This window comes from Entelurus aequoreus, linkage group LG01, assembly GCF_033978785.1.
Source record: "Entelurus aequoreus isolate RoL-2023_Sb linkage group LG01, RoL_Eaeq_v1.1, whole genome shotgun sequence".
Lineage (NCBI taxonomy): Eukaryota > Metazoa > Chordata > Actinopteri > Syngnathiformes > Syngnathidae > Entelurus > Entelurus aequoreus.
The window spans coordinates 64,590,737-64,617,291 of NC_084731.1; the positions used below are offsets into that span (position 1 = coordinate 64,590,737).

General features: G+C 40.4%; 1 protein-coding gene and 1 long non-coding RNA gene across 4 annotated transcripts in view; one reads left to right on the forward strand and one right to left on the reverse strand.

Annotated features, from left to right (window-relative positions):
• LOC133655818 (uncharacterized) overlaps window positions 1-26,555 on the forward strand; it is a 134,186-nt gene that overhangs the window by 90,092 nt on the left and 17,539 nt on the right. For all 3 annotated transcript variants that reach the window (XM_062056362.1, XM_062056370.1, XM_062056376.1), the window contains exons 9-16: window positions 635-724; window positions 803-951; window positions 12,109-12,247; window positions 12,479-12,595; window positions 12,670-12,855; window positions 12,939-13,807; window positions 20,498-20,747; window positions 20,949-21,038. In XM_062056362.1, coding sequence (XP_061912346.1) covers window positions 635-724; window positions 803-951; window positions 12,109-12,247; window positions 12,479-12,595; window positions 12,670-12,855; window positions 12,939-13,807; window positions 20,498-20,747; window positions 20,949-21,038 — 1,890 coding nt within the window. The remainder of the gene's footprint in view (window positions 1-634; window positions 725-802; window positions 952-12,108; window positions 12,248-12,478; window positions 12,596-12,669; window positions 12,856-12,938; window positions 13,808-20,497; window positions 20,748-20,948; window positions 21,039-26,555) is intronic.
• Window positions 1-26,555, reverse strand: part of LOC133655852 (uncharacterized) — an 88,652-nt gene that overhangs the window by 16,823 nt on the left and 45,274 nt on the right. The window lies entirely within an intron of this gene.

The following is a 26,555-nucleotide window of genomic DNA, read 5'->3' on the forward strand; positions in this document are numbered from 1 at the left end:
TATAGCATATTCAACTGAATATGGGTTGAAAATGATTTGCAAAAAATTGTATTCCGTTTATATTAATGTCTAACACAATTTCCCAACTCATATGGAAACAGGGTTTTTATATATATATATATATATATATATATATATATATATATATATATATATATATATATATATATATATATATATATATATATATATATATACATATGTATGTATATGCATGTATGTGTATATACTGTATGTATGTGTATGTGTATATGTATATGTATGCATATGTATGGATATATGCATGTGTGTGGATATATACATATATATACATATATATCATCTTTTTTTATCTTTTTTACTATTTATATTACTATATTATTGTGTATGCACCTTAGGGGATCTGCTCCAATTTCGCTGTTCACTGTAATAATGACAATAAAACTCTATTCCATTCTATAATGCATACATTTATCATTTGTTTTCAAAATGCTTACAAAAAAGTGGGACCCCAAAAATTTACTGTGGGACCCCATTTTTAAGACTCGATGGGGTCCCAGGGACCCTGTTTTGAAGATTCCTAGCGCCAACACTGGGTTTATATCGTATATTTGTTCATTTACTGTGTTTACTCAATGACACAATTGACTTCCAGAGACTGATTTCCTTCATGGTCGACCTGCGAGAGGCTGACGGTTTGTTGCAGAGCGCCATCGCCAACGTCAACAACCTGAACGCCGCCCAGGTGGAACTCCCTCAATACCGCACTGCCGTCTTTTCATCGCGCCCGTGCCTTCAGCACCATGTTTTGTTACCACTGCAGGAAGTGCGGCGGTGCGTTCAGGAGCAGAGAGACCTGATGAGGGAGGTGCTGAAGGACGCCGGACTGGTCGCGCTGCAGAGGGAGGGAGGGGCGGTGCTCGCCAGGATGAGGAGGGAAGCGTTCCGGTTCCCGCAGTCCCGGGACTACAGGTAGCACATATCCACAGTGTGCGTCTGGGTGACAGGAAGAAAAGCTCAGACTGGCTATCGAAGAAAACGCAATAAAAAAAAAAACGAGCTGACAGACATTTCCAATGAAGACGCCATTTTTTTGTGCGCCTTGTGTGACCTTCGGGCCGTAACGTTAGCGGGGGAATAAGCAGCGGCGTTCCCGTTGATGTTGACCCACAAGCGTGAACAAATATCAAGCAGGAATGGACTAAGAAAAAAGCAAATTGAATGGCAAGTTTAGCTTCAAAGCGTTATTTCCAGCTACTTCCAGCACTTTGTTTAATGCAGTCTGCTGAAAATGATGGAAAAGCGCCACCGCTTCATAGCAACTGACGATGTGGTCAAACTTGAAATTGTCTCAAAACCAATTTTAAAATGTTCAACAGTAAAGTGAATAATTTTAACAAATAATAACAAATGAGTTTTTTTCAAAGCGTTATTTCCACCTACTGTCGCTGTGAGTTGCATTCTCACCGGAGTAAGTGGGGTATCAAACGTCGCTACTTAGCTAGTTTTTAGCTAACGGACAACTTCAACTAAAATACTTTCAACAGGAATCGATAAACGGGTTGCAACAGCTTAATTTTGTGACCAATAAATATTGTGGAGGACAAAATAGTTGCATGTTTTGACTGTTTGTTTGTTTTTGCAATGCAGTCTGCTGAAAATGATGGAAAGTGCCACGCTGGCCATGTGGTCAAAGTTGGAATTGTCTCAAAACCAATTTTAAAATGTTCAACACTAAAGTGAATAATTAAACCCGGCCTAATTTTGTCACGTTTCATGTGTCAGGTTAATAGAACGACGCCATATGAATCTACATAGCTACATAGCAACTGACCATGTGGTCAAAGTTGGAATTGCCTCAAAACCAATGTTTTGATTTTCAACAGTCTAATACCATCTGGTGGCTAAAGTGAATAATGCAACCCAGCCCAATGTGTCCCGTTTCATGTGTCAGTGAAGTGAAGTGAATTCTATTTATATAGCGCTTTTCTCTAGTGACTCAAAGCGCTTAACATAGTGAAAACCCAATATCTAAGTTACATTTAAACCAGTGTGGGTGGCACTGGGAGCAGGTGGGTAAAGTGTCTTGCCCAAGGACACAACGGCAGTGACTAAGATGGTGGAAGCGGGGATCGAACCTGGAACCCTCAAGTTGCTGGCACGGTCACTGTAACAAACGAGCTATACCGCCCCACAATACTTTCAACCGTAATCGATAAACGGGTGGCAACAGCTTAATTTTGCGACCGATTAATATTGTGGAGGACAAAATAGTCGCGTGCTTTGACTGTTTTTTTGTTTTTTTTGCAATGCAGTCTGCTGAATATGATGGAAAAGCGCCACCGTCAAAGTTGAAATTGAAATGAAGTGAATTCTATTTATATAGCGCTTTTCTCTAGTGACTCAAAGCGCTTTACATAGTGAAACCCCAATATCTAAGTTACATTTAAACCAGTGTTGGTGGCATTGAGATCAGGTGGGTAAAGTGTCTTGCCCAAGGACACAACGGCAGTGACTAAGATGGCGAAAGCGGGGATCGAACCTGCAACCCTCAGGTTGATGGCACGGCCACTCTACCAACCGAGCTATACCGCCCTCAAAACCCATTGTCAAATGTTCAACATTCTGCCACCGTGGCTAAAGTGAATAATGCAACCCAGCAGAATTTGTCACGTTTCATGTGTCAGGTAAATTGAAAGGCGCCATATGAATCCCCTCCCCGCTGCAGGTCTGTTTTTAAAGCGAGCCCGTGTCAGAAGTGGGAAGCATGTGTGAGGGAGTTTGTTTGTGTGAGAGATCGCGTGCGTGCCTGTAAAAGGAGCTATTGTGTCCTTTTTAGTTCAGTTTAAAAAGCATAATGTTTTTAAAAAAAAACTTAATTTGCATAAAGCAAACAAATTGTCAAGTTCCATGTTGATAGTATTCAAAGTTTGAAAAATGCAAATCTATCTACAGGGGGTGTTACCTTATATGGTCAGTGATCTAGTAGCAACTTCCTCTCGATCAACTTCCTTTGTTTTCACTTTTTCGAAGTGCAAGTGATGTAGAGATCACATTGGGGCCACATTGGGACCATATTGGAGCCACATTGGGGCCACATTGGGACCACATTGGGTCAACATTGGGACCACATTGGGACCACATTAAGGCAACATTGGGGCCACATTGGGACCACATTGGGACCACATTGAGGCAACATTGGAACCACATTGGGGCAACATTGGGACCACATTGGGGCAACATTGGGACCATATTAGAGCCACATTGGGGCCATATTGGGACCACATTGGGGCCACATTGGGACCACATTGGGGCAACATAGGGACCACATTGGGACCACATTGGGGCAACATTGGGACCACATAGGGACCACATTGGGGCCACATTGGGACCACATTGGGACCACATTGGGGCCATATTGGGACCACATTGGGGCAACATTGGGACCACACTGGGACCACATTGGGGCCACATTGGGACCACATTAAGGCAACATTGGGGCCACATTGGGAACATATTGGAGCCACATTGGGGCCACATTGGGACCATATTGGAGCCACATTGGGGCCACATTGGGACCACATTGAGGCAACATTGGGACCACATTGGGGCAACATTGGGACAACATTGGGACCATATTGGAGCCACATTGGGGCCACATTGGGACCATATTGGAGCCACATTGGGGCCATATTGGGACCACATTGGGACCACATTGGGGCAACATTGGGACCACATAGGGACCACATTGGGACCACATTGGGACCACATTGGGGCAACATTGGGACCACATTGGGACCACATTGGGGCCATATTGAGACCACATTGGGGCCACATTGGGGCAACATTGGGACCACATAAAGACCACATTTGGGCCACATTGGGACCACATAGGGGCCATATTGGGACCACATTGGGACTACATTGGGGCAACATTGGGACCACATTGAGGCCACATTGGCACCACATTGGGACCACATTGGGACCACATCGGGACCACATTGGGGCCATATTGGGACCACATTGGGGCCGCATTGGGGCCTTTGCGCGTTTACACTGGAGTCTGATAAAAATCACATTTTACCTGCACAAAAATCTGATCTAAATCTTAAAAATAATACACTTTCAAAAACCTTATATTTTTTTGGTTAAAAAAATGGCAGCCTAGTCACTAGAATTCAACATTTAAAAAAATGTTTTACCGTTTTTCCATTTTTCCACAGTAATACACCATAAAAATAACAACCATAGATTTTACAGTAAAAAAAAAAAGTAGTTCAGTCGCCAGAATTTTACTTAAAAATCTGTGATATAGTTTTTTAATTTAGTGTAATACATCGTAAAAACAACAACTGTCAATATTACAGAACAAAACTGCAAGTTCAGTTGCCAGAATTTTACCTTAAAAACCTAAACGGTCGTACCATTTTTCCATTTACAGTAATACACCATAAAAGCAACAACTGTCAATTTTACAGTACAGAAATCGAAATTTAGACGCCAGAATTTTTGTAAAAATGGCAGCCTAGTCACTAGAATTTGACATTTTAAAAACATATGTTTTACCCTTTTTACAATTTACAGTAATACACCGTAAAAACAACTATCGATTTTACAGTAAAATAAATTGCGAGTTCAGTTGCCAGAATTTTACCTTAAAAACCTAAGCGGTGCTACCCTTTTTCCATTTACAGTAATACACCATAAAAACAACAACTGTCGATTATACAGTACAGAAATCCAAGTTCAGACGCCAGAATTTTACCGTAAAAAAACTAACTTTGGAATAGTTTTCCATTTAAAATAATACACTGTAAAAAACATTAGATTGTATGTTTAAAGAAAAAATGGCAGCCTAGTCACTAGAATTTTACATTTAAAAGAAATGTTTTACCCTTTTTCCATTTACAGTAATACACCGTAAAAACAACAACCATAGATTTTACGGTAAAACAAAATTAAATGGCGGCTCAATCGCCAGAATATTATTTAAAAAAACTTTGATATGGGTTTGTTTTTATTTACAATAATACACCCTTAAAAACAACAACTTTCAATTTTACAGTACAGAAATCCGAGTCCAGACTCCAGAATTTTACCGTTAAAAAACAACTTTGTAATCGTTTTCCATTTCAATTAATACACTGTAAAATACATTAGATTTTTTAAAAATGGTAGCCTAGTCACTAGAATTTAAAAAACATATGTTTAACCCTTTTTACATTTACAGTAATACACCGTAAAAACATCAACTGTACATTTTACCGTACAGAAATCCAAGTTCAGACGCCAGCCTTTTACCGTAAAAAACTAATTTGGTATTGTTTTCCATCTAAAATAGTACACTGTAAAAAACAATAGATTTTACAGTAAAAAAAAAATGTCAGCTCATTCGCCAGGATGGGACAAATGCAGAGGACAAATTTCACCACATCTAGTGTGTGTGTGACAATCATTGGTACTTTAATCTTAATCTTAATCTTAATTTTACTTTAAATATCTATGATACCGTTTTTTAAATTTATTTAAAGTAATACATCGTAAAAACAACAACTGTCAATTTTACAGTAAAATAATTTGCAAGTTCAGTTGCCAGAATTTTACCTTAAAAACCTAAATTGTGGTACCGTTTTTACATTTACAGTAATACACCATAAAAACAACAACCATAAATTTTACGGTAAAAAAAAAATGGCAGCTCATTCGCCAGAATTTTAATTTAAAAAAACTAATTGTTTACCCTTTTTTGATTTACATTCTTTGGCAGCTTAGTCACAGATGACCATGCTAATTTACGCTCTTGTGTCAGACACTTATTTCGATTTGATGTTTAATTTTTTATTTAATTTATTTTTAATTTATTTTATTTTTTTTAAATTTTGTATTGGTACTTTAATTATTATTAATAGTTTATTTTTTTATTTAAATAGTTTTGTCATACTATTTTAGTCAATTATTAGTAATATCCTTTCAGTTTTAATGAGTGTTGTAATTATACAATGCACATATCTAATTATAATTTTCACATTTTAACTTGATGTTTTGTTGATACGTTACATTCATGTTTGTTGACAACGCCTAGCATGGCTGTACAAGCCAATTCTTGAGTGACAGTCCCTGTTGCACTTAGTGCAAACATGTGTAGAGACTTCATCCCGCTCCTGCTGTGCGATGGTATTTGCAGTATGTTTCCTCCTGTCTCTCTTCTCCTCTGCGAGCTGGCCTCTCCTCAAATCAGCCTCTGCGATACCCCGTCTAACCGCTTGACGCCAGACATTTCGGTTCTCCGCCTGTATCTCCCAGCTGTCCAAGGGAATATTACACGCCTTTAAATCTCTCTTGCATGCGTCCTTGAACCGGAGGGAGGGACGACCAACATGTCTGGAACCAGCAGCCAGTTGTCCATACATAATGTCCGTCCTCCATTCGCCGAACATGTCCCAGCCATCGAAGACGGCGCTGGCTAAGAAGAGAGTTCATGCTATGGATATTAGCCCGCTGAAGAATGACACTGTGTGGAATATGGTCTTGCCAACTAATACCAAGGATACGTTTGATGCACCGCATGTCTCATGTAAGTAGTCCAGGTCTCGCTTCCGTAGAGTAAAGTGCTGAGAATGCAGGCCTGATAAACTCGGATCTTTGTATGTTGAGTAAGAGCGTTGTTTTCCCATACTCGCTTTGCTAGTTTAGCCATGAGGGTATTTGCCTTTCCAAGCCTCCTGTCAAGTTCAACATCAAGCGAGAGTTTATTGCTGATTGTCGAGCCTAGGTATATAAAATTATCTACTACTTCTAAAGTGACACCATTCATGTTGATAGCAGGATTTGCAGCACCTTGAACACTGACATTGGTTTTCTGCAGGCTAACTATAAGTCCAAACTGTTCACAAGCATTCGCAAAACAGTCACTTAGACGTTGTAAGGCTTCTTTGGTGTTGGTAACAAGAGTAGCATCGTCTGCAAAAAGCATCTCTCGGATTAACACTGACCTCCTTTTGGTTTTCGCACGTAATCTTGCCAGATTGAACAATTTGCCGTCAGACCGTGTGTGTAGATAGACACCCTCAATGGATGTGTCAAAAGCGTAGGACAGGAGTATAGAGAAGAATATTCCAAAAAGAGTTGGTGCTAAGATGCAGCCCTGCTTAACACCACTGTTGATAGAGAAGGAGTCCGAACAGGATCCATCATACAAGACTGTTCCCTTCATGTTGGAATGGAAAGAGATCAACATGCTGAGTAGTTTTGGAGGACATCCAATCTTTTGTAGTAGCTTGAATAGGCCCTTCCTGCTGACAAGATCGAAAGCCTTAGTTAGATCTATGAACATCATGTAAAGAGGTTGACCTTGTTCTCTACTCTTCTCTTGAATCTGCCTGACTGAAAATATCATGTTGGTCGTCGATCTTCCAGCCCTGAAACCACATTGGGATTCAGGATAGATACGATCTGCAAGTATCTGTAGCCTGTTTAGGATTATGCGTGCATAAACCTTTCCAACGATATTCAAGAGAGAAATTCCTCTATAGCTATTACAGTCACTGCGGTCCCCTTTATTCTTATAAAGTGACACAATGGTGGCATCACGCATGTCCTGAGGTACTCCTTCTTCCTCCCAGCAAAGACACAGTAATTCGTACAGCGGTTTAATCAGGGCAAGCTTCCCTTGCTTGATAGCTTCAGGTGGAATGTTATCGTTACCTGGTGCTTTGTCAGATGGAAGTGAATCAATAGCTTTTTCAAGCTCTACCATTGTAGGCACTTCGTCAAGTTCATCCATGATTGGTAGCTCCTTCGTATAATTTAGAGCAGCATCAGAGACAGTTGTTTCACGGCTGTATAGTTCTGAGTAGTGCTCCACCCATCTGACCATCTGTTCTTCTCGATTGGTAATCTTCTCCCCTATCCGAGATTTAATTGGAGTAGTCCGTTTTATAACAGGTCCTACTGCTTTCTTTATACCATTGTACATGCCACGGATGTTACCAGATTCAGCACTCATCTGGATATCTTCGCAGAGCTGCTGCCAATAGTTGTTTGCACACTGTCTGGCAATGCGCTGTGTGGAACAACGAGTACTCTTGAGTGTTGCAAGTGACTGAGCATTTGGACATCTCTTGTATGCCAAAAATGCTTTGCGTTTGGCCTCAATTGCTGGTTCCATGATTGGTAGATAGGCATTAAACCAGTCGTGACTAGTTCTTTCCCTCTTCCCAAAAGTAGAAATAGCTGTATTGTAAATTGCTTCTTTAATGGCGTTCCATTTTGCTGTAGCATTATGCTCCGGCAGGTTTTGAAGAGCTTGGTCCAGGGTTGATACATAATCATCCACCTTGCATGAAATTGACATCTTTGATGTGTCAATGCAGGTACGACTCTTTGCTTTGGCGCGATGAATTTTACGGAGCTGTAGGCGCACTTTGGCGCTCACAAGGGCATGGTCCGTATTGCAATCTGCACTATGATAGCTTCTAGTAATAAGAATGTTATTTAGTGACGACCGCCTAGTGATTATCAGATCAAGCTGATGCCATCGATGAGACCCGGGATGTTTCCATGATACTTTGTGCGATGGTTTGCTCTTAAAAAAGGTGTTTGTAATACAGAGGTTGTGATAGGTGCATAGCTCCAGCAGCCTCTGGCCATTTATGTTAATCTTTCCGATGCTATGGTGTCCCAAGCAAGATGGCCATGATGCATGGTCTGCACCTACTCTGGCATTAAAATCGCCAAGGACGATTAAGCACTCATCTTTAGGAAAACCCTTGATCTGCTCATCAAGTTGCTCATAGAATCTATCTTTAATCTCCTCAGTTGAAGAAAGAGTAGGAGCATAGACACTGAGAATGTTCACTGGACCTGTAGCAGTGCTGAGACGGATAAACAGCAATCGCTCGGTACCTCCTGATGGAGGTTCCACTGATGCCAAAAGTGTGTTTCTGACTGCAAAACCAACTCCTTGCTGACGAGGCTCCTCAGGTTCTCTACCTTTCCAAAAGAATGTATAGTTAGCCTCTCTGAGAGACCCACTGGAGGCTAGCCTAGTTTCTTGAAGAGCAGCTATACTGACATCAAGCCTGGCAAGCTCCTTATCTATGATGGCCGTCTTTCTGGCGTCGTCCACTTCACGAAGGTCATCAGAGATTCCTGTACACATTGTTCGCACATTCCAGCTTGCTAATCGAAAAGCTGGAGTCTTCTTTCTTTTCTTGTTTCGTTTGTCTGGTACATAAAATGAACCGTCTGCGTTTCATGCCTTTGCAGTACACTAAGCTCCAGGCACCCACTGAAGCAGGCAAACGTTGGCGGGACGACACCTTTTTGACCAGGGGCTGCCTGGCTTAAGGCGGACGGTAGTCAACCGATGAGGCACGATGATCCCTTCCACCGTCGAAACTGACCCGTGGCGCCCCTTTCCTACGCCAATTGGATGGGGGCTTATAACCCGTAACTGTCAGAATCCGTGTTGTTTCCACACTTGGTTAAAAGTGAAGCTGGAGTGTCCTCTCCAGAGCGTAAGCCTGGGCATTACATACGGAGATCCTGGGTTGCCCAGTCGTCAGGATCCCCCTCTCGGCCTTGCTGATAAAATCCAAAGGAATGCTGAGCATGACGTTTGGCATCAGGTTGGCTGCAGGAGCTGCCGAAACAGTGTTTGCAAGGCACCAATCCGCCTTCGGGGCTCCACTCCTGATTTTGGAAGGTTTACTCCTTTACACATGGTCATTGAGTCTATATATATGTATAGACCTCCTCTGCCCTGGCCGTTTGCTGGTTTGTTCAGCTCATCCGCCCAACGGTGCAGTGTAAACACCAAGTCTACGGGTATTACATACCCAGGTTTGTAGTCAGAGTTGTCCTTCTCCTAGGAAGACGTCCGGCCAAGGATGTTGAGCTCTTCCTACCCTGCTAGATGGCCGATGGGCGAGTGCCCTTTGGCCTTTGGCGAATCTTGTTTTTGCTTCCACCAGGGTGTCTAGCCACCCACCTCAACAGCCCCAGTTGGGGACTGATGGGAGTGCCAGTTGAGTCGCCGGCAGCCCGACCCTGAAACAGGTTGTACTGGATTACAGGTTACCAGTAGCAGATCCAACCGACCTGACCTGACATAATTTTACATTAATACACCATAAAAACAACAACTGTCGATTTTACAGTACAGAAATCCAAGTTCAGGCGCCAGAATTTTACCATAAAAAACAAACTTTGGAATCGTTTTACATTTAAAATAATACACTGTAAAAAAACAATAGATTTCACAGTAAAACAAAAAAAGGCAGTTCATTCGTCAGAATTTTACTTAAAAAATCTGTGATACCGTTTTATTTTATTTTATTTACAATAATACACTGTAAAAACAACAACTGTCGATTCTACAGTAAAAAAAAAAACCTGCTAGTTAAATTGCCAGAATTTTACCTTAAAAACCTAAACCGTGGTATCGTTTTACATTTAACTTTAAAAACAACAACTGTCGATTTTACAGTAAAAAAAAATGGCAGCTCAGTCAGAATTTTCATTTTAAAAAACTAATTTTTTACCCTTTTTCGATTACAGTAATACACTGTAAAAACAACAACTGTCGATTTTACGGTACAAAAATCCAAGTTCAGGCGCCAGAATTTTACCGTAAAAAACAAACTTTGGAATTGTTTTACATTTAAAATAATACACTGTAAAAAAACAATACATTTTACAGTAAAAAAAAAATGTCAGCTCATTCGCCAGTGTTTTACTTTAAAAATCTGTGATACCGTTTTTTTATTTATTTAAAGTAATACATCGTAAAAACAACAACTGTCGATTTTACAGTAAAAAAAAACAACCTGCAAGTTAAATTGCCAGAATTTTACCTTAAAAACCTAAACCATGGTACCGTTTTTACATTTAACTGTAAAAACAACTGTCGATTTTACAGTAAAAAAAATGGCAGCTCAATCAGAATTTTAATTTTAAAAAACTAATTTTTTACCTTTTTTCGATTTACAGTATTACACTGTAAAAACAACAACTGTCGATTTTACGGTACAGAAATCTAAGTTCAGGCGCCAGAATTTTACCGTAAAAAACAAACTTTGGAATCGTTTTACATTTAAAATAATACACTGTAAAAAAAACAATAGATTTTACTGTAAAAAAAAAAAGTCAGCTCATTCGCCAGAGTTTTACTTTAAAAATCTGTGATACCGTTTTTTAATTTATTTAAAGTAATACATCGTAAAAACAACAACTGTCGATTTTACAGTAAAATAAATTGCAAGTTCAGTTGCCAGAATTTTACCTTAAAAATCTAAACCGTGGTACCGTTTTTACATTTACAGTAATACACCGTAAAAACAACAACCATAGATTTTACGGTAAAAAAAACAATGGCAGCTCAGTCGTCAGAATTTTTATTTAAAAAAAATAATTTTTTACCCTTTTTCGATGTACAGTAATACACCATAAAAACAACAACTGTCGATTTCACAGTACATAAATCCAAGTTCAGGCGCCAGAATTTTACCGTAAAAAACAAACTTTGGAATCGTTTTACATTTAAAATAATGCACTGTAAAAAAAAACAATAGATTTTACAGTTTAATAAAAAATGGCAGCTCATTCGCCAGAATTTTACCTAAAAAATCTGTGATACCGTTTTTTTATTTTTTATTTACAGCAATACACCGTAAAAACAACAACTGTCGATTCTACAGTAAAAAAACAACAACCTGCAAGTTAATTTGCCAGAATTTTACCTTAAAAACCTAAACCGTGGTACCGTTTTTACATTTAACCGTAAAAACAACTGTCGATTTTAAAGTAAAAAAAAAAAATTGGCAGCTCAGTCACCAGAATTTTACTTTATCAGCAGCAGCCGTTGTCAGTCCACTGCTGGACGAAAGCCTCAGCATGTTTCTGCTATAGTGAATGATCTCTCTTGGCGTACTCTTCATGCTGGTTATTAGCCTACACCTTCCACGCTGGCTTGGTGCGGGTTGGAAGGGGGAATTTTACTTACCGTTTTTTATTTATTTACAGTGATACAAAAATCTGATTTTGGCCAGTCTTATTCTGATTCCTAGAGCTGTTTTTGTTGTTCAGTACGATGGGCAGCCACAAAACGAGGCAAGTGTGTTTTTGCAGGGATGCTCTGGAGTCGGTCACACTTCTGTACAACCAAGTGGAGGAGAAGCTTCACATGTTGGTGATGAAATCCAACGAGTCGCTCCAGCAGTTGGAGGTCCTTCTGGTCGTCAAGGAAATGGAGGAGAAAATGAAAGAGGTTTGTTGGCACCATGCGCTGAAACGTCAGTGAAGCAGGCGAGCTAAAAATGAGTACTGATGTACCGTGACTCTGTCCTACGTACCGTGACTCTGTTCTACATACCATGACTCTGTTCTACGTACTGTGACTCTATTCTACGTACCGTGACTCTGTTCTACGTACCGTGACTCTGTTCTACGTACTGTGACTCTATTTTACGTACCGTGACTCTGTTCTACGCCCCGGCAGGCTGCTATGTGGTTCAGTGAAGAGGGTGAACACGGGCTCAAGGTCTTTGCCTTCAAAGATAACGTCTACGCAGAGAACGTCATGCAGCAGTTTGACACCTTCCACAGCCTGGCAAAGGTATGCAGAAGAAACCCGACTCTTTACTTAGTCATTGCCCAGAATCAACACAGTCTTTCACATTTTTGCTCCAGGAAAAGCAACATATTGCATTGACTCTGGTGACTGAAGCAGAACAAATTGTGAGCACCGGTGTCTCCGGTCCTGCAACAGATGTCTTACGGACTTGCATCAATACTTTCAAGTGCCACGTGGATGACTTTATGTCCCGGCTGGGAGAACTGGACACACTTGTGCAAGTGTACCGCTTCTGCGACCAAGTTTGTAGTCTTGAAGTTTTTCCTCTCTCTGATTTGAGTGACGTGAGCTACATTGACCTCTCGCCTCCCCTGCCCTTCTCTAGGCATCTGCCTTGGCCAAGGAATGCGGTGAGCTTTTGGAGCAGGTAGAGCAGGGGTGTTACCCGGCTCAGGCCGGTCTCAGCACACTGCAGATGTATGGAGAGATATTAGGCCATGAATTCTCCACCCTGCGTTTCCAGGCCTTCAAATCTAAGGCCTGTTCTATAAGACCGGGGGCTGCAGGGGCGATGAGTGCGTGGAATGCAGCTTGGGTCCTTTGCCAAGAAGTCAGGCAGCGTCTTGAGAAGATGCAGAAGAAGAAGAAGGCGTGCAGAGATAAGAAGCAGAACCAACAGACCACAGCTCGGGGGGAGGCTGAAGGACCGGGGACAAAGACCCTGACCCGACAGCCAACCTCTCAGAAGGATGTGGTTGATATCACTGAAAGTGAACATGCCGCATGGTTTAAGAACCATTCGAGGGCATCCTTGAAAGGGAATGAAAATAAAGAAACTCACGCATTAAGAAATGTAGAAACTCATATCAGAAACTACAAGTGTCAACTGGACACTAAATGGAGGAGAAGAGGACACCGTAGTGAGATCGACCTGAGGAGTACCGTCTCCGTCCAAGGGGACGCTGATATCCCAATGGGCCGCAGCTTTGGTCGGTCTCTTAGTGAGGGGTCGTGTGTAAGTACTCCCATGCAGTTTGTCACTGGCTTCCCACCCTCCAATGTCAGACTCTGTCAGAGCGACGAGCCAGCGCTGAAACACCATCTGGAGACCACGCCCCTCACCCAGACCACGTCAGAGAGTCCTGGTACAGGTGAGGAGCGTCCAGCCAAAGATCATGCAGCCTATACCCAAAGCCCTGAAGACTTAAAGGGGACGTTACTCATCTCGACTGAAAGCAACAACAGCGATGTTTTGTAAGTTATGTTTAATGCAGAGAACTTCAACTAGCAGTCGAGTGGAAGAACAAGTTGACTTTACGCTTATTTGTGTTTCATTGTGTCCATTAAACCATATCCAATTTTTACAATCCGCAAAGTATGTGAAAATACTGTCTAAAATGTCACAAAATGCCACAAATTCAGTCAGCCATTTTGAATAGTCCAATCCGAATCCATTAATCCATCCATCCATTTTCTACCACTTATCCCTTTCGGGGTTGCGGGGGGTGCTGGAGCCTATCTCAGCTGCAATCGGGTGGAAGGCGGGGTACACCCTGGACAAGTCGCCACCTCATCGCAGGGCCAACACAGATAGACAACATTCACACTAGGGCCAATTTAGTGTTGCCAATCAACCTATCCCCAGGTGCATGTTTTTGGAGGTGGGAGGAAGCCGGAGTACCCGGAGGGAACCCACGCACTCACGGGGAGAACATGCAAACTCCACACAGAAAGATCCCGAGCGCAGGATTGAACACAGGACTACTCAGGACCTTCGTATTGTGAGGCACATGCACTAACCCCTGTGCCACCGTCCACTCCGAATATCTTTGGTAATTTCTGTAGATTCTACGTCACTGTAGTAACGCTTCTGTCACTGTAGTAACGCTTCTGCACTCTGACCATATTATTAGGGCAGTCGTACTGGAAATATGCACACATTGTAAAGAGATGTGCTGTTTATCATTCACAGTCCTTATGTAAGACACAAACACATGTGCTTGGCTTTTTTATGACACTAGGTGAAGGCAAAATTATTCTCTGCATTTGACCCATCACCCTTGATCACCCCCTTGGAGGTGAGGGGAGCATTGGGCAGCAGCGGTGGCTGCGCCCGGGAATCATTTTCTGTGATTCAACCCCCAATTCCAACCCTTGATGATGAGTGCCAAGCAGGGAGGTAATGGCTCGCATGTTTTTATAGTCATTGGTATGACTCAGCCGGGGTTGGAACTCACAACCTACCGATCTCAGGGCAGACACTCTAACCACTGAGTAGGTTGACTCAACAGATGGAGGGTCCTCTCATTGTATTCTCTAAAATCATCCAGAAAGTACCTACAATACTCCATTTACATGTCCTGACCTGAAAATTAACCAAATATGAGTGATATTGTTATTATAAGCGCTAACGCAGACGGTCTATTTTAGCAGCACATTGATAGCACTGAGCTAATGCTGGCTTACGCTGCTATTGTCGACACACTATAAACCGGCGGCTGCTTCTGCTCGGTCTCAAACTTGCTAAAAGTACATTCTAGACTATAATTCATGCATCTCTCACCTGCTAGTAGACAAATGTGGCCATGGACCCACAGGCCAGTCCACTTTCACATCCTCCGAGATGGCGATAAAGACACAACAGGAACTTTTTTTAACCCTTTGTTAGGATTGTGATTGAATCTTCATCTAAACGGAATTTTGTTATCGTACCGTCGGTTGACATACCAGCGAGAGTGGAAATATGACAGTAAATGGTAAATGGGTTCTACTTGTATAGCGCTTTTCAACCTTCAAGGTACTCAAAGCGCTTTGACACTATTTCCACATTCACACACGCACATTCACACACTGATGGCGGGAGCTGCCATGCAAGGCGCGAACCACCACCCATCAGGAGCAAGGGTGAAGTGTCATGCTCAAGGACACAACGGACGTGACGAGGTGGCTAGAAGGTGGGGATCGAACCAGGACCCCTCGGGTTGCTGGCACGGCCACTCTCCGAACTGCGCCACGCCGTAAGTGTTAGTCTAAAACGTATTGCTCATCCTCTTTGGGTTCGGGCTCAAAAATATAAGGTTCTGGATCATATTTTTTTCCCTAAGTAATCGTTGTTGGCTGTCACAAAGTCTGCTTGATTAGCATTGTTGTCGATGTGGAAGGGATCTGTGTTCACGGATCACGTCACCGGCTTCCTCATTATCTCTAGAAATGTCACGGGAATCTCTGCAAGATTGATGCTATTTTGATCATATCTATTTACTCGCAAACTTTGTAAGTCTTTAGGTGTCATAAATCAGATTGATATGATAATAGTTCAATATAGAGCAGTGTGTGAATGTGTGTGTGTTTTTCAACCACTGTGCGCCGCGAGATACAGTCTGGTGTGCCGTGGGAGATTATCTAATTTCACCTGTTTGGGTTAAAAATATTTTTTGCAAACCAGTAATTATAGTCTGCAAATTATGTGCCGTTGTTGAGTGTCTGTGCTTTCTAGAGCTCGGCAGAGTAACCGTGTAATACTCTTCAATATCAGTAGGTGGCGGACGGTAGCTAATTGCTTTGTAGATGTCGGAAACAGCGGGAGGCAGGGTGCAGGTAAAAAGGTGTCTAATGTTTAAACCAAAAATAAACAAAAGGTGAGTGCTCCTAAGAAAAGGCATTGAAACTTAGGGAAGGCTATGCAGAACGAAACTAAAACTGAACTGGCTGCAAAGTAAACAAAAACAGAATGCCGGACGACAGCAAAGACTTACTCTGGAGCAAAGACAATGTACATCCGAACATGACATGACAATGAACAGTGTTTCCACAAAGAAGGATGAAAACAACTGAAATATTCTTGATTGCTAAAACCAAGTAGATGCGGGAAATATCACTCAAAGGAAGACATGAAGCTGCTACAGGAAAATACCAAAAAAAGAGAAAAAGCCACCAAAATAGGAGCGCAAGACAAGAACTAAAACACTACACAGAGGAAAACAGCAAAAAACTCCAAATAAGTAAGAAATCTGCATTCAAAGAACTCCGGCTTATTAGTGATTCCCAGAGCCCAAAAACAGTCCGCGGGCTATAGAGCGTTTTCTATTGGAGCTCCAGTACTCTGGAATGTTCTAGCAGTAACAGTTAGAGATGCTACCTCAGTAGAAGCATTTAAGTCCCATCTTAAAACTCATTTGTATACTCTAGCCTTTAAATAGACCCCCCTTTTAGACCAGTTGATCTGCCGTTTCTTTTCTGCTCTGCTCCCCTCTCCTTCGTGGAGGGGGGGAGGGGGGCACAGATTTGGTGACCACAGATGAGGCGCTAGCTGTCCAAAGTCGGGACCCAGGGTGGACCACTCCTCTGTGCATCAGTTGAGACGTCTCTGCACTGCTGACCTGTCTCCACTCAAGCTGATCTCCTGCTGGCCCCACTATGGACTGGACTCTCACTATTATGTTAGATCCACTATGGACTGGACTCTCACTATTATGTTTGATCCACTATGGACTGGACTCTCACTATTATGTTAGATCCACTATGGACTGGACTCTCACTATTATGTTTGATCCACTATGGACTGGACTCTCACTATTATGTTAGATCCACTATGGACTGGACTCTCACTATTATGTTTGATCCACTATGGACTGGACTCTCACTATTATGTTAGATCCACTATGGACTGGACTCTCACTAAGACTTCAACTGATTGTAACGGAATTGATATGGAAACGATAAAAAAGGTTATTGAAGAGATCTCAGGACCATTAATGTATATTAGTAACCTATCATTTCAAACAGGTACATTTCCAAACAAAATGAAAATAGCTAAAGTTGCACCAATTTATAAGACTGGAGACAAACATCAATTTACAAATTATAGACCTGTTTCTCTACTTCCACAATTTTCTAAAATCATTGAAAAACTGTTCAATAACAGATTAGAAAGTTTCATAAATAAAAATAGAATACTCGAAGAGAACCAATATGGATACAGAGCTAATGTTTCAACTTCAATGGCTTTAATTGAAATTACAGAAGAAATTACCAATGCAATAGATAGTAAAAAATGTGCGGCAGCGGTTTTTATGGATCTAACTAAAGCATTTGACACAATTAATCACAATATTTTAATCAAAAAACTAGAACGATATGGCATCAGAGGGTTAGTCTTAAACTGGATAAGAAGTTATCTAACGAACAGGAAACAATACGTGAAGCTAGGCGAACACACGTCTACAACGCTAAATATATCCTGTGGTGTACCTCAGGGATCAATATTAGGACCTAAATTATTCAATCTCTATATAAATGACATTTGTAAAGTTACAAAAGATTTAAAGTTAGTATTATTTGCGGATGATACAACAGCGTTTTGTTCAGGAGAGAACACACAGGAGATAATACAAATAATAACAGAAGAAATTAACAAATTAAAAAGATGGTTTGACAAAAACAGACTATCGTTGAATCTTAGTAAAACTAAAATAATGCTATTTGGTAACAGTAGAAGAGAAAGTCAAACACAAATACAAATAGACGGAATAGAAATTGAAAGAGTAAATGAAACTAAATTTCTAGGTATAATGATTGATGATAAATTGAACTGGAAATCTCACGTAAAATATATACAACATAAAGTTGCAAGAAACACGTCAATAATGAATAAAGCAAAACATGTTCTAGACCAAAAATCCCTTCATATTCTCTACTGCTCACTAGTGTTACCATATCTGAGCTACTGTGTAGAAATATGGGGAAATAATTACAAAAGTACACTTCATTCATTAACGGTGTTACAAAAAAGATCAGTTAGAATAATACATAATGTTGGATATAGAGAACATACAAACCCTTTATTTATTAAATCAAAAATACTGAAATTCCACGACATAGTGAATTTGCAAACAGCTAAAATTATGCACAAAGCAAACTATAACCTGCTACCCAAGAATATACAACAATTCTTCTCAAAAAAAGAGGAGAAATATAATCTTAGAGAAAAACGTAATTTAAAACATTTGTTTGCACGTACAACACTTAAGACCTTCAGTATATCAGTATGTGGAATTAAATTATGGAATGGATTAAGCAAAGCAATCAAACAATGTACTAATATGATCCACTTCAAGAAACTCTTCAAACTTAAAGTGTTTACAAAGTACAAAGAAGAAGAACCATGACAAACATTCTCAATTTATTTCATCCATCCATTCATTCATTCTTAAAGTAATCTTACTTATCTCATCATATGAAATATGACTTACTTCACCAATTATTATTATTAAATTCTTACTATTATTTATTTATTTATTTTTATTGTGATTACTTATGGAGTTTATTGTGAAAAAATTGTGAACAGGAAGTGAACAAAAAGTTTTGCAACTGTTATGTAAAGAAAGGGGGTAGGATTAAATAAGCTCTGCTTCTTCCTACTCCTTTTCGAACATGTTGAAAAGAAACTGGAAATTGTGATGTATCATGTTGTATGCTTGCATGTTCGAAATAAACTCAAAACTCAAACTCAAACTCAAACTATTATGTTAGATCCACTATGGACTGGACTCCCACACTATTATGTTAGATCCACTATGGACTGGACTCTCACAATATTATGTTAGATCCACTATGGACTGGACTCTCACACTATTATGTTAGATCCACTATGGACTGGACTCTCACTATTATGTTAGATCCACTATGGACTGGACTCTCACTATTATGTTAGATCCACTATGGACTGGACTCCCACACTATTATGTTAGATCCACTATTGACTGGACTCTCACAATATTATTTTAGATCCACTATGGACTGGACTCTCACACTATTATGTTAGATCCACTAAGGACTGGACTCTCACTATCATGTTAGATCCACTATGGACTGGACTCTCACTATTATGTTAGATCCACTATGGACTGGACTCTCACACTATTATATTAGATCCACTATGGACTGAACTGTCACACTATTATGTTAGATCCACTATGGACTGGACTCTCACACTATTATATTAGATCCACTATGGACTGAACTGTCACACTATTATGTTAGATCCACTATGGACTGGACTCTCACTATTATGCTAGATTCACTATGGACTGGACTCTCACACTATTATGCTAGATCCACTATGGACTGGACTCTCACACTATTATGTTAGATTCACTATGGACTGGACTCTCACACTATTATGTTAGATCCACTATGGACTGGACTCTCACTATTATGTTAGATCCACTATGGACTGGACTCTCACTATTATGTTAGATCCACTATGGACTGGACTCCCACACTATTATGTTAGATCCACTATTGACTGGACTCTCACAATATTATTTTAGATCCACTATGGACTGGACTCTCACACTATTATGTTAGATCCACTAAGGACTGGACTCTCACTATCATGTTAGATCCACTATGGACTGGACTCTCACTATTATGTTAGATCCACTATGGACTGGACTCTCACAATATTATGTTAGATCCACTATGGACTGGACTCTCACTATTATGCTAGATCCACTATGGACTGGACTCTCACACTATTATGCTAGATCCACTATGGACTGGACTCTCACACTATTATGTTAGATTCACTATGGACTGAACTCTCACAATATTATGCTAGATCCACTTGACGTCCATTGCACCGGTCCCCACATCTGCGGTCCCCTCCAAGGTTTCTCATTGTCATCCCATTGGGTTGAGTTTTTTCTTGCCCTGATGTGGGATCTGAGCCGAGGATGTCGTTGTGGCTTGTGCAGCCCTTTGAGACACTCGTGATTTAGGGCTATATAAATAAACATTGATTGATTGATTGATTGATATAGAGGACACTTGTTTTTCCACTCTACTGCTACTTTAAATAATTTCATTGACCACAACTCTCGCTCCACGCCTCTGGCTGACAAGCAAACGCCGATCAGTCTTGTCTGCCGTGTGTGTCCTCAGGAAACTGCGTAAGATCATGCAGGAGCTGCTGTCCACAGAGCGGGAGTACGTGAAGGCTCTGGGCTACGTCCGGCAGCACTACTTCCCCGAGTTGGAGCGCGGCGACGTGCCGCAGGACCTCAGGGGCCAAAAGGGGAGCGTCTTCGGGAACCTGGAAAAGCTGCACGACTTCCACCTGCATTTTTTCTTGGAGGAACTGGAGAAGAGCGTGCAGGAACCCTTCAGGGTGGGACGCTGCTTCCTGCGACACGTAGGTGTCAGGAAGCTTATCGATGTTGCACGCCGACAAACATTGCCGGTGATGTGTTGTTTTGCGCTGAAACAACAATAATTCAGCATTAGCTAGGTTCTATTGTTAGAGCGGCAGTGTCGATGCCATAAACTGCACTGATGAATGTGTCAGCGAGATAGCACTTTTATCTAATGAGATTTATTCATTCTGTCTTTATAGAGGGAACATTTCGCCTTGTATGCCCTTTACAGCAAGAACAAACCCCAGTCTGATCGTCTTCTCATCAATCACGGCAAGGCCTTCTTCAAGGTGAATACTCTTCATTTTTTCTTTCTTAATTGTTAAGAATTGGTAATTCGGGCTTTGCGAAGCGCAATATTATTTTCACCATCTGCTTGGAAAGTTCCTGGGTGTTGTTGATAAATGTCGTTGGCTTTGCCTAGTAGAGTTGTAACTTGCGCTTACAGATGTAGCGACCGACTGTAGTTACTGACAGTGTTTTTTTGAAGTGTTCCTGAGCCCATGCGGTGATATCCTTTACACACTGATGTGGTTTTCTGAAGTGTTCCTGAGCCCATGCGGTGATATCCTTTACACACTGATGTGGTTTTCTGAAGTGTTCCTGAGCCCATGCGGTGATATCCTTTACACAACGATGTCGCTTTTTGATGCCCCGTACTCTCTGAACTTCTGAACCCGATCAAAAACTAAAAGGCTATTTCGGGGTGACTGTTAACAAACTTCAACATGGTTGGTTGTGTGTGTTTGTCTCCATCTCCGGGTATCAAATGAATGTCACAGATGAACAACTTCTGGTTTCAAGGCTAAATCCTCCTAATCTCCAAGTGAAAGGCATGCTTTATAATCTAGAATAACTTTGACGGGCCGAGACGCGATGGTGCAGGAGCAGCAGGCCATGGCTGCCATCTCACAGTAAAGCAGCAGAGGGCTACCTAGCTGTGTGCTATCAATTTGCCGCTAAAAAATAGTTTGTCTATGTTATGTAATGACAACATCGCTAATATTTGGCTAATATTCAAGGCAGGAGATGTATAAAGAGTATAGTTGGCGGGTTTTGGATGGTTAAATAGAGAGTTTTGTGGGCGAAATAGCGAGCCCCCACTATTTATGTCTTTCTATATTTGCAATATTATTTTAATCATCTGGCAACTACTGCTTGGAAAGTTCCTGGGTGTTGTTGATGAATGTCGTTGGCTTTGCCTAGTAGAGTTTTAACTTGCACTTACAGATGTAGCGACCAACTGTAGTTACTGACAGTGATTTTCTGAAGTAGTTCTGAGCCCATGTGGTGATATCCTTTACACACTGATGTCGCTTTTTGATGCAGTACCGACTGAGGGGTCCAAGGTCACGGGCCTTGCCGCTTAGGTGCGGTGATTTCTCCAGATTCTCTGAACCTTTTGATGATATTACGGAGCGTAGATGGTGAAATCCCTAAATTCTTTGCAATAGCTAGTTGAGAAATGTTGTTCTTAAACAATTTGCTCAGGCATTTGTTGACAAAGTGGTGACCCTCGCCCCATCCTTGTTTGTGAATGACTGAGCATTTCATGGAAGCTGCTTTTATACCCAATCATGGCACCCACCTGTTCCCAAGTAGCCTGTTCACCTGTGGGATGTTCCAAATAAGTCTTTGATGTGCACTCCTCAACTTTCTCTGTCTTTTTTGCCACTTGTGCCAGCTTTTTTGAAACATGTTGAATATAAGTTGAAAAGGATTTTGCATTAAAAAAAAAGAAAAACATATGTGTTCATGTCTTACATAAGGATTGTGAATGACAAAGCACATTTATGTTGAATTTTTGCGTATTTCCGGTATGACTTATCTAATAATATGTGAAGTCAATCTGCGGAATTTGTGACATTTTGTGATGTTTGGACGGTATTTTCACATACTTTGTGGATTGTAAATACAATTGACAGTTTAAAGCAGGGGCGCTCACACATTTTCTGCGGGCGAGCTATTTTTCAACTGACCAAGTTGAGGGGATCTACCTCATATATATACAAACCCCGTTTCCATATGAGTTGGGAAATTGTGTTAGATGTAAATATAAACGGAATACAATGATTTGCAAATCCTTTTCAACCCATATTCAATTGAATGCACTACAAAGACAAGATATTTGATGTTCAAACTCATAAACTTTATTTTTTTTTTGCAAATAATAATTAACTTAGAATTTCATGGCTGCAACACGTGCCAAAGTAGTTGGGAAAGGGCATGTTCACCACTGTGTTACATGGCCTTTCCTTTTAACAACACTCAGTAAACGTTTGGGAACTGAGGAGACACATTTTTTAAGCTGCTCAGGTGGAATTCTTTCCCATTGTTGCTTGATGTACAGCTTAAGTTGTTCAACAGTCCGGGGGTCTCCGTTGTGGTATTTTAGGCTTCATAATGCACCACACATTTTCAATGGGAGACAGGTCTGGACTACAGGCAGGCCAGTTTAGTACCCGCACTCTTTTACTATGAAGCCACGTTGATGTAACACGTGGCTTGGCATTGTCTTGCTGAAATAAGCAGGGGCGTCCATGGTAACGTTGCTTGGATGGCAACATATGTTGCTCCAAAACCTGTATGTACCTTTCAGCATTAATGGCGCCTTCACAGATGTGTAAGTTACCCATGCCTTGGGCACTAATACACCCCCATACCATCACAGATGCTGGCTTTTACACTTTGCGCCTATAACAATCCGGATGGTTCTTTTCCTCTTTGGTCCGGAGGACACGACGTCCACAGTTTCCAAAAACAATTTGAAATGTGGACTCGTCAGACCACAGAACACTTTTCCACTTTGTATCAGTCCATCTTAGATGAGCTCAGGCCCAGCGAAGCAGACGGCGTTTCTGGGTGTTGTTGATAAACGGTTTTCGCCTTGCATAGGAGAGTTTTAACTTGCACTTACAGATGTAGTTACTGACAGTGGGTTTCGGAAGTGTTCCTGAGCCCATGTGGTGATATCCTTTACACACTGATGTCGCTTGTTGATGCAGTACAGCCTGAGGGATTGAAGGTCACGGGCTTAGCTGCTTACGTGCAGTGATTTCTCCAGATTCTCCGAACCCTTTGATGATATTACGGACCGTAGATGGTGAAATCCCTTAATTCCTTGCAATAACTGGTTGAGAAAGGTTTTTCTTAAACTGTTCAACAATTTGCTCACGCATTTGTTGACAAAGTGGTGACCCTCGCCCCATCCTTGTTTGTGAATGACTGAGCATTTCATGGAATCTACTTTTATACCCAATCATGGCACCCACCTGTTCCCAATTTGCCTGTTCACCTGTGGGATGTTCCAAATAAGTGTTTGATGGGCATTCCTCAACTTTATCAGTATTTATTGCCACCTTTCCCAACTTCTTTGTCACGTGTTGCTGGCATCAAATTCTAAAGTTAATGATTATTTGCAAAAAACATCAAATACGTTGTCTTTATAGCATATTCAACTGAATATAGGTTGAAAATGATTTGCAAATCATTGTATTCCGTTTATATTAACATCTAACACAATTTCCCAACTCATATGGAAACGGGGTTTGTAGTCGAGAATATTGTGGTTTATCCGTTATACAGTGCTCAATACCGGGCTAGAGCGGAATATACGTTAGGTCAGGAAAAAACACAAAGGCTATATCATCCCTACAAGCCTGTTTCACAGGTTTCCCTGCTCTTCAGGGGATTTTAAACGTAACGGACTGGTCTCATCACGCCGGCACAGAAACTAGGCACCACTGAGTAACAATGGCCACACCCCCATGAAATGTACCCTATATATAGTATGTAACAACCACAGACACTTCAATAAAATCCCCTGAAGAGCAGGGAAACCTGCGAAACAGGCTTGCAGGGATGAAATAGCCTTCGTATTTTTTCCTGACTTATTGTTTATATATATATATATATATATATATATATATATATATATATATATATATATATATATATATATATATATATATATATATATATATATATATATATATATATATATATATTAGGGGTGTGGGGAAAAATCGATTCAGATTCGAATCGTGATTCTCACGTTGTGCGATTCAGAATCGATTCTCATTTTTTAAAAGTAGATTTTTTTATTTTTTTTAATTTATTTATATTTTGTTTTTTTGTTTTTATTTTATTTATTTTTTTAAATTAATCAATCCAACAAAACAATACACAGCAATACCATAACAATGCAACCCAATTCCAAAACCAAACCCGACCCAGCAACATTCACAACTGCAATAAACAGAGCAATTGAGAGGAGACACAGATCAAACCAAAAGTAGTGAAACAAAAATGAATATTATCAACAAGTTACAATTTCAACATGGCAGTGATTAAAAATCCCTCATTGACATTATCATTAGACATTTATAAAAATTTTTAAAAAAGAACAATAGTGTGAGAGTGGCTGACACTTGCATCGCATCTCATAAGCTTGACAACACACTGTGTCCAATATTTTCACAAAGATAAAATAAGTCATATTTTTGGTTTATTTAATAATTAAAACAAATTTACATTATTGCAATCAGTTGATAAAACATTGTCCTTTACAATTATAAAAGCTTTTTACGAAAATCTACTACTATGCTTGCATGTCAGCAGACTGGGGTGGATCCTGCTAAAATCCTATGTATTGAATGAATAGAGAATCGTTTTGAATCGGGAAAAAAATCGTTTTTGAATCGAGAATCGTGTTGAATTGAAAAAAAAAAAAGATTTTGAATCGAATCGTGACCCCAAGAATCGATATTGAATCGAATCGTGGGACCCCCAAAGATTCGAAGTCCTAATATATATATATATATATATATATATATATATATATATATATATATATATATATATATATATATATATATATATAGAATCGAATCGTGGGACCCCCAAAGATTCGAAGTCCTAATATATATATATATATATATATATATATATATATATATATATATATATATATATATATATATATATATATATATATATGTATATATATATATATATATATATATATATATATATATAATGTATATTTATTTTGCTGTTTTTGTTACCAAGTTAAAGGTGTCGAATGATAATACAAGCATGTTTCTTTCATGAAGACAAGAATATAAGTTGGTGTGACTGTGATGACTTGCATTGATTGGAATCAGACAGTAGTGGGATCTGAGCCGAGGATGTCGTTGTGACTTTTGCAGCCCTTTGAGACACTCGTGATTTAGGGCTGTATAAGTAAACTTTGATTGATTGATTAATTGATTATTAACGTCCACATTTTCAAATTGAGGAGAAAAAAAAGTCCTCCTTTCTGTCCAATACCACATGAAAGTGCTTGCTTTTTGTTTGTCCAGCTTCCATACTCCTTTTTATACACTTTACAAGAAATACATTGGCAGGCAAACGCCGTAGCTCGCTAGCTTGTGTGCGCTAGCTTTCTCTTATTTTGTTAGCGCACGCAGGATGAAGCAAGGGCTTTTATTGTGAAGACGGGCACTTGTGCGGTTGGTCTTTAGAGTTTTGACGGCAGGTTGAAATAAAAAGTGTTTCTCGCCTTCCTGTCGGTCGTTTTTTCTTAATAATGATCTGGCAGCAGCCAGCGTCATCTCACAAGAACCCTCGGGTGCCGTGAATGTCAATCAAGTGACCAAAGTCACGTCTTGGTGAGGATTGATGATCCATCATTTTTAGGTCTGTTTTTTTAATACCTGGCTGGCGATGGACTGACACACCCTCCACCATCCACCGCTAGCCCGCCATCCACCTAACGGGCACCCCTGGTCTAATGGACACAATGA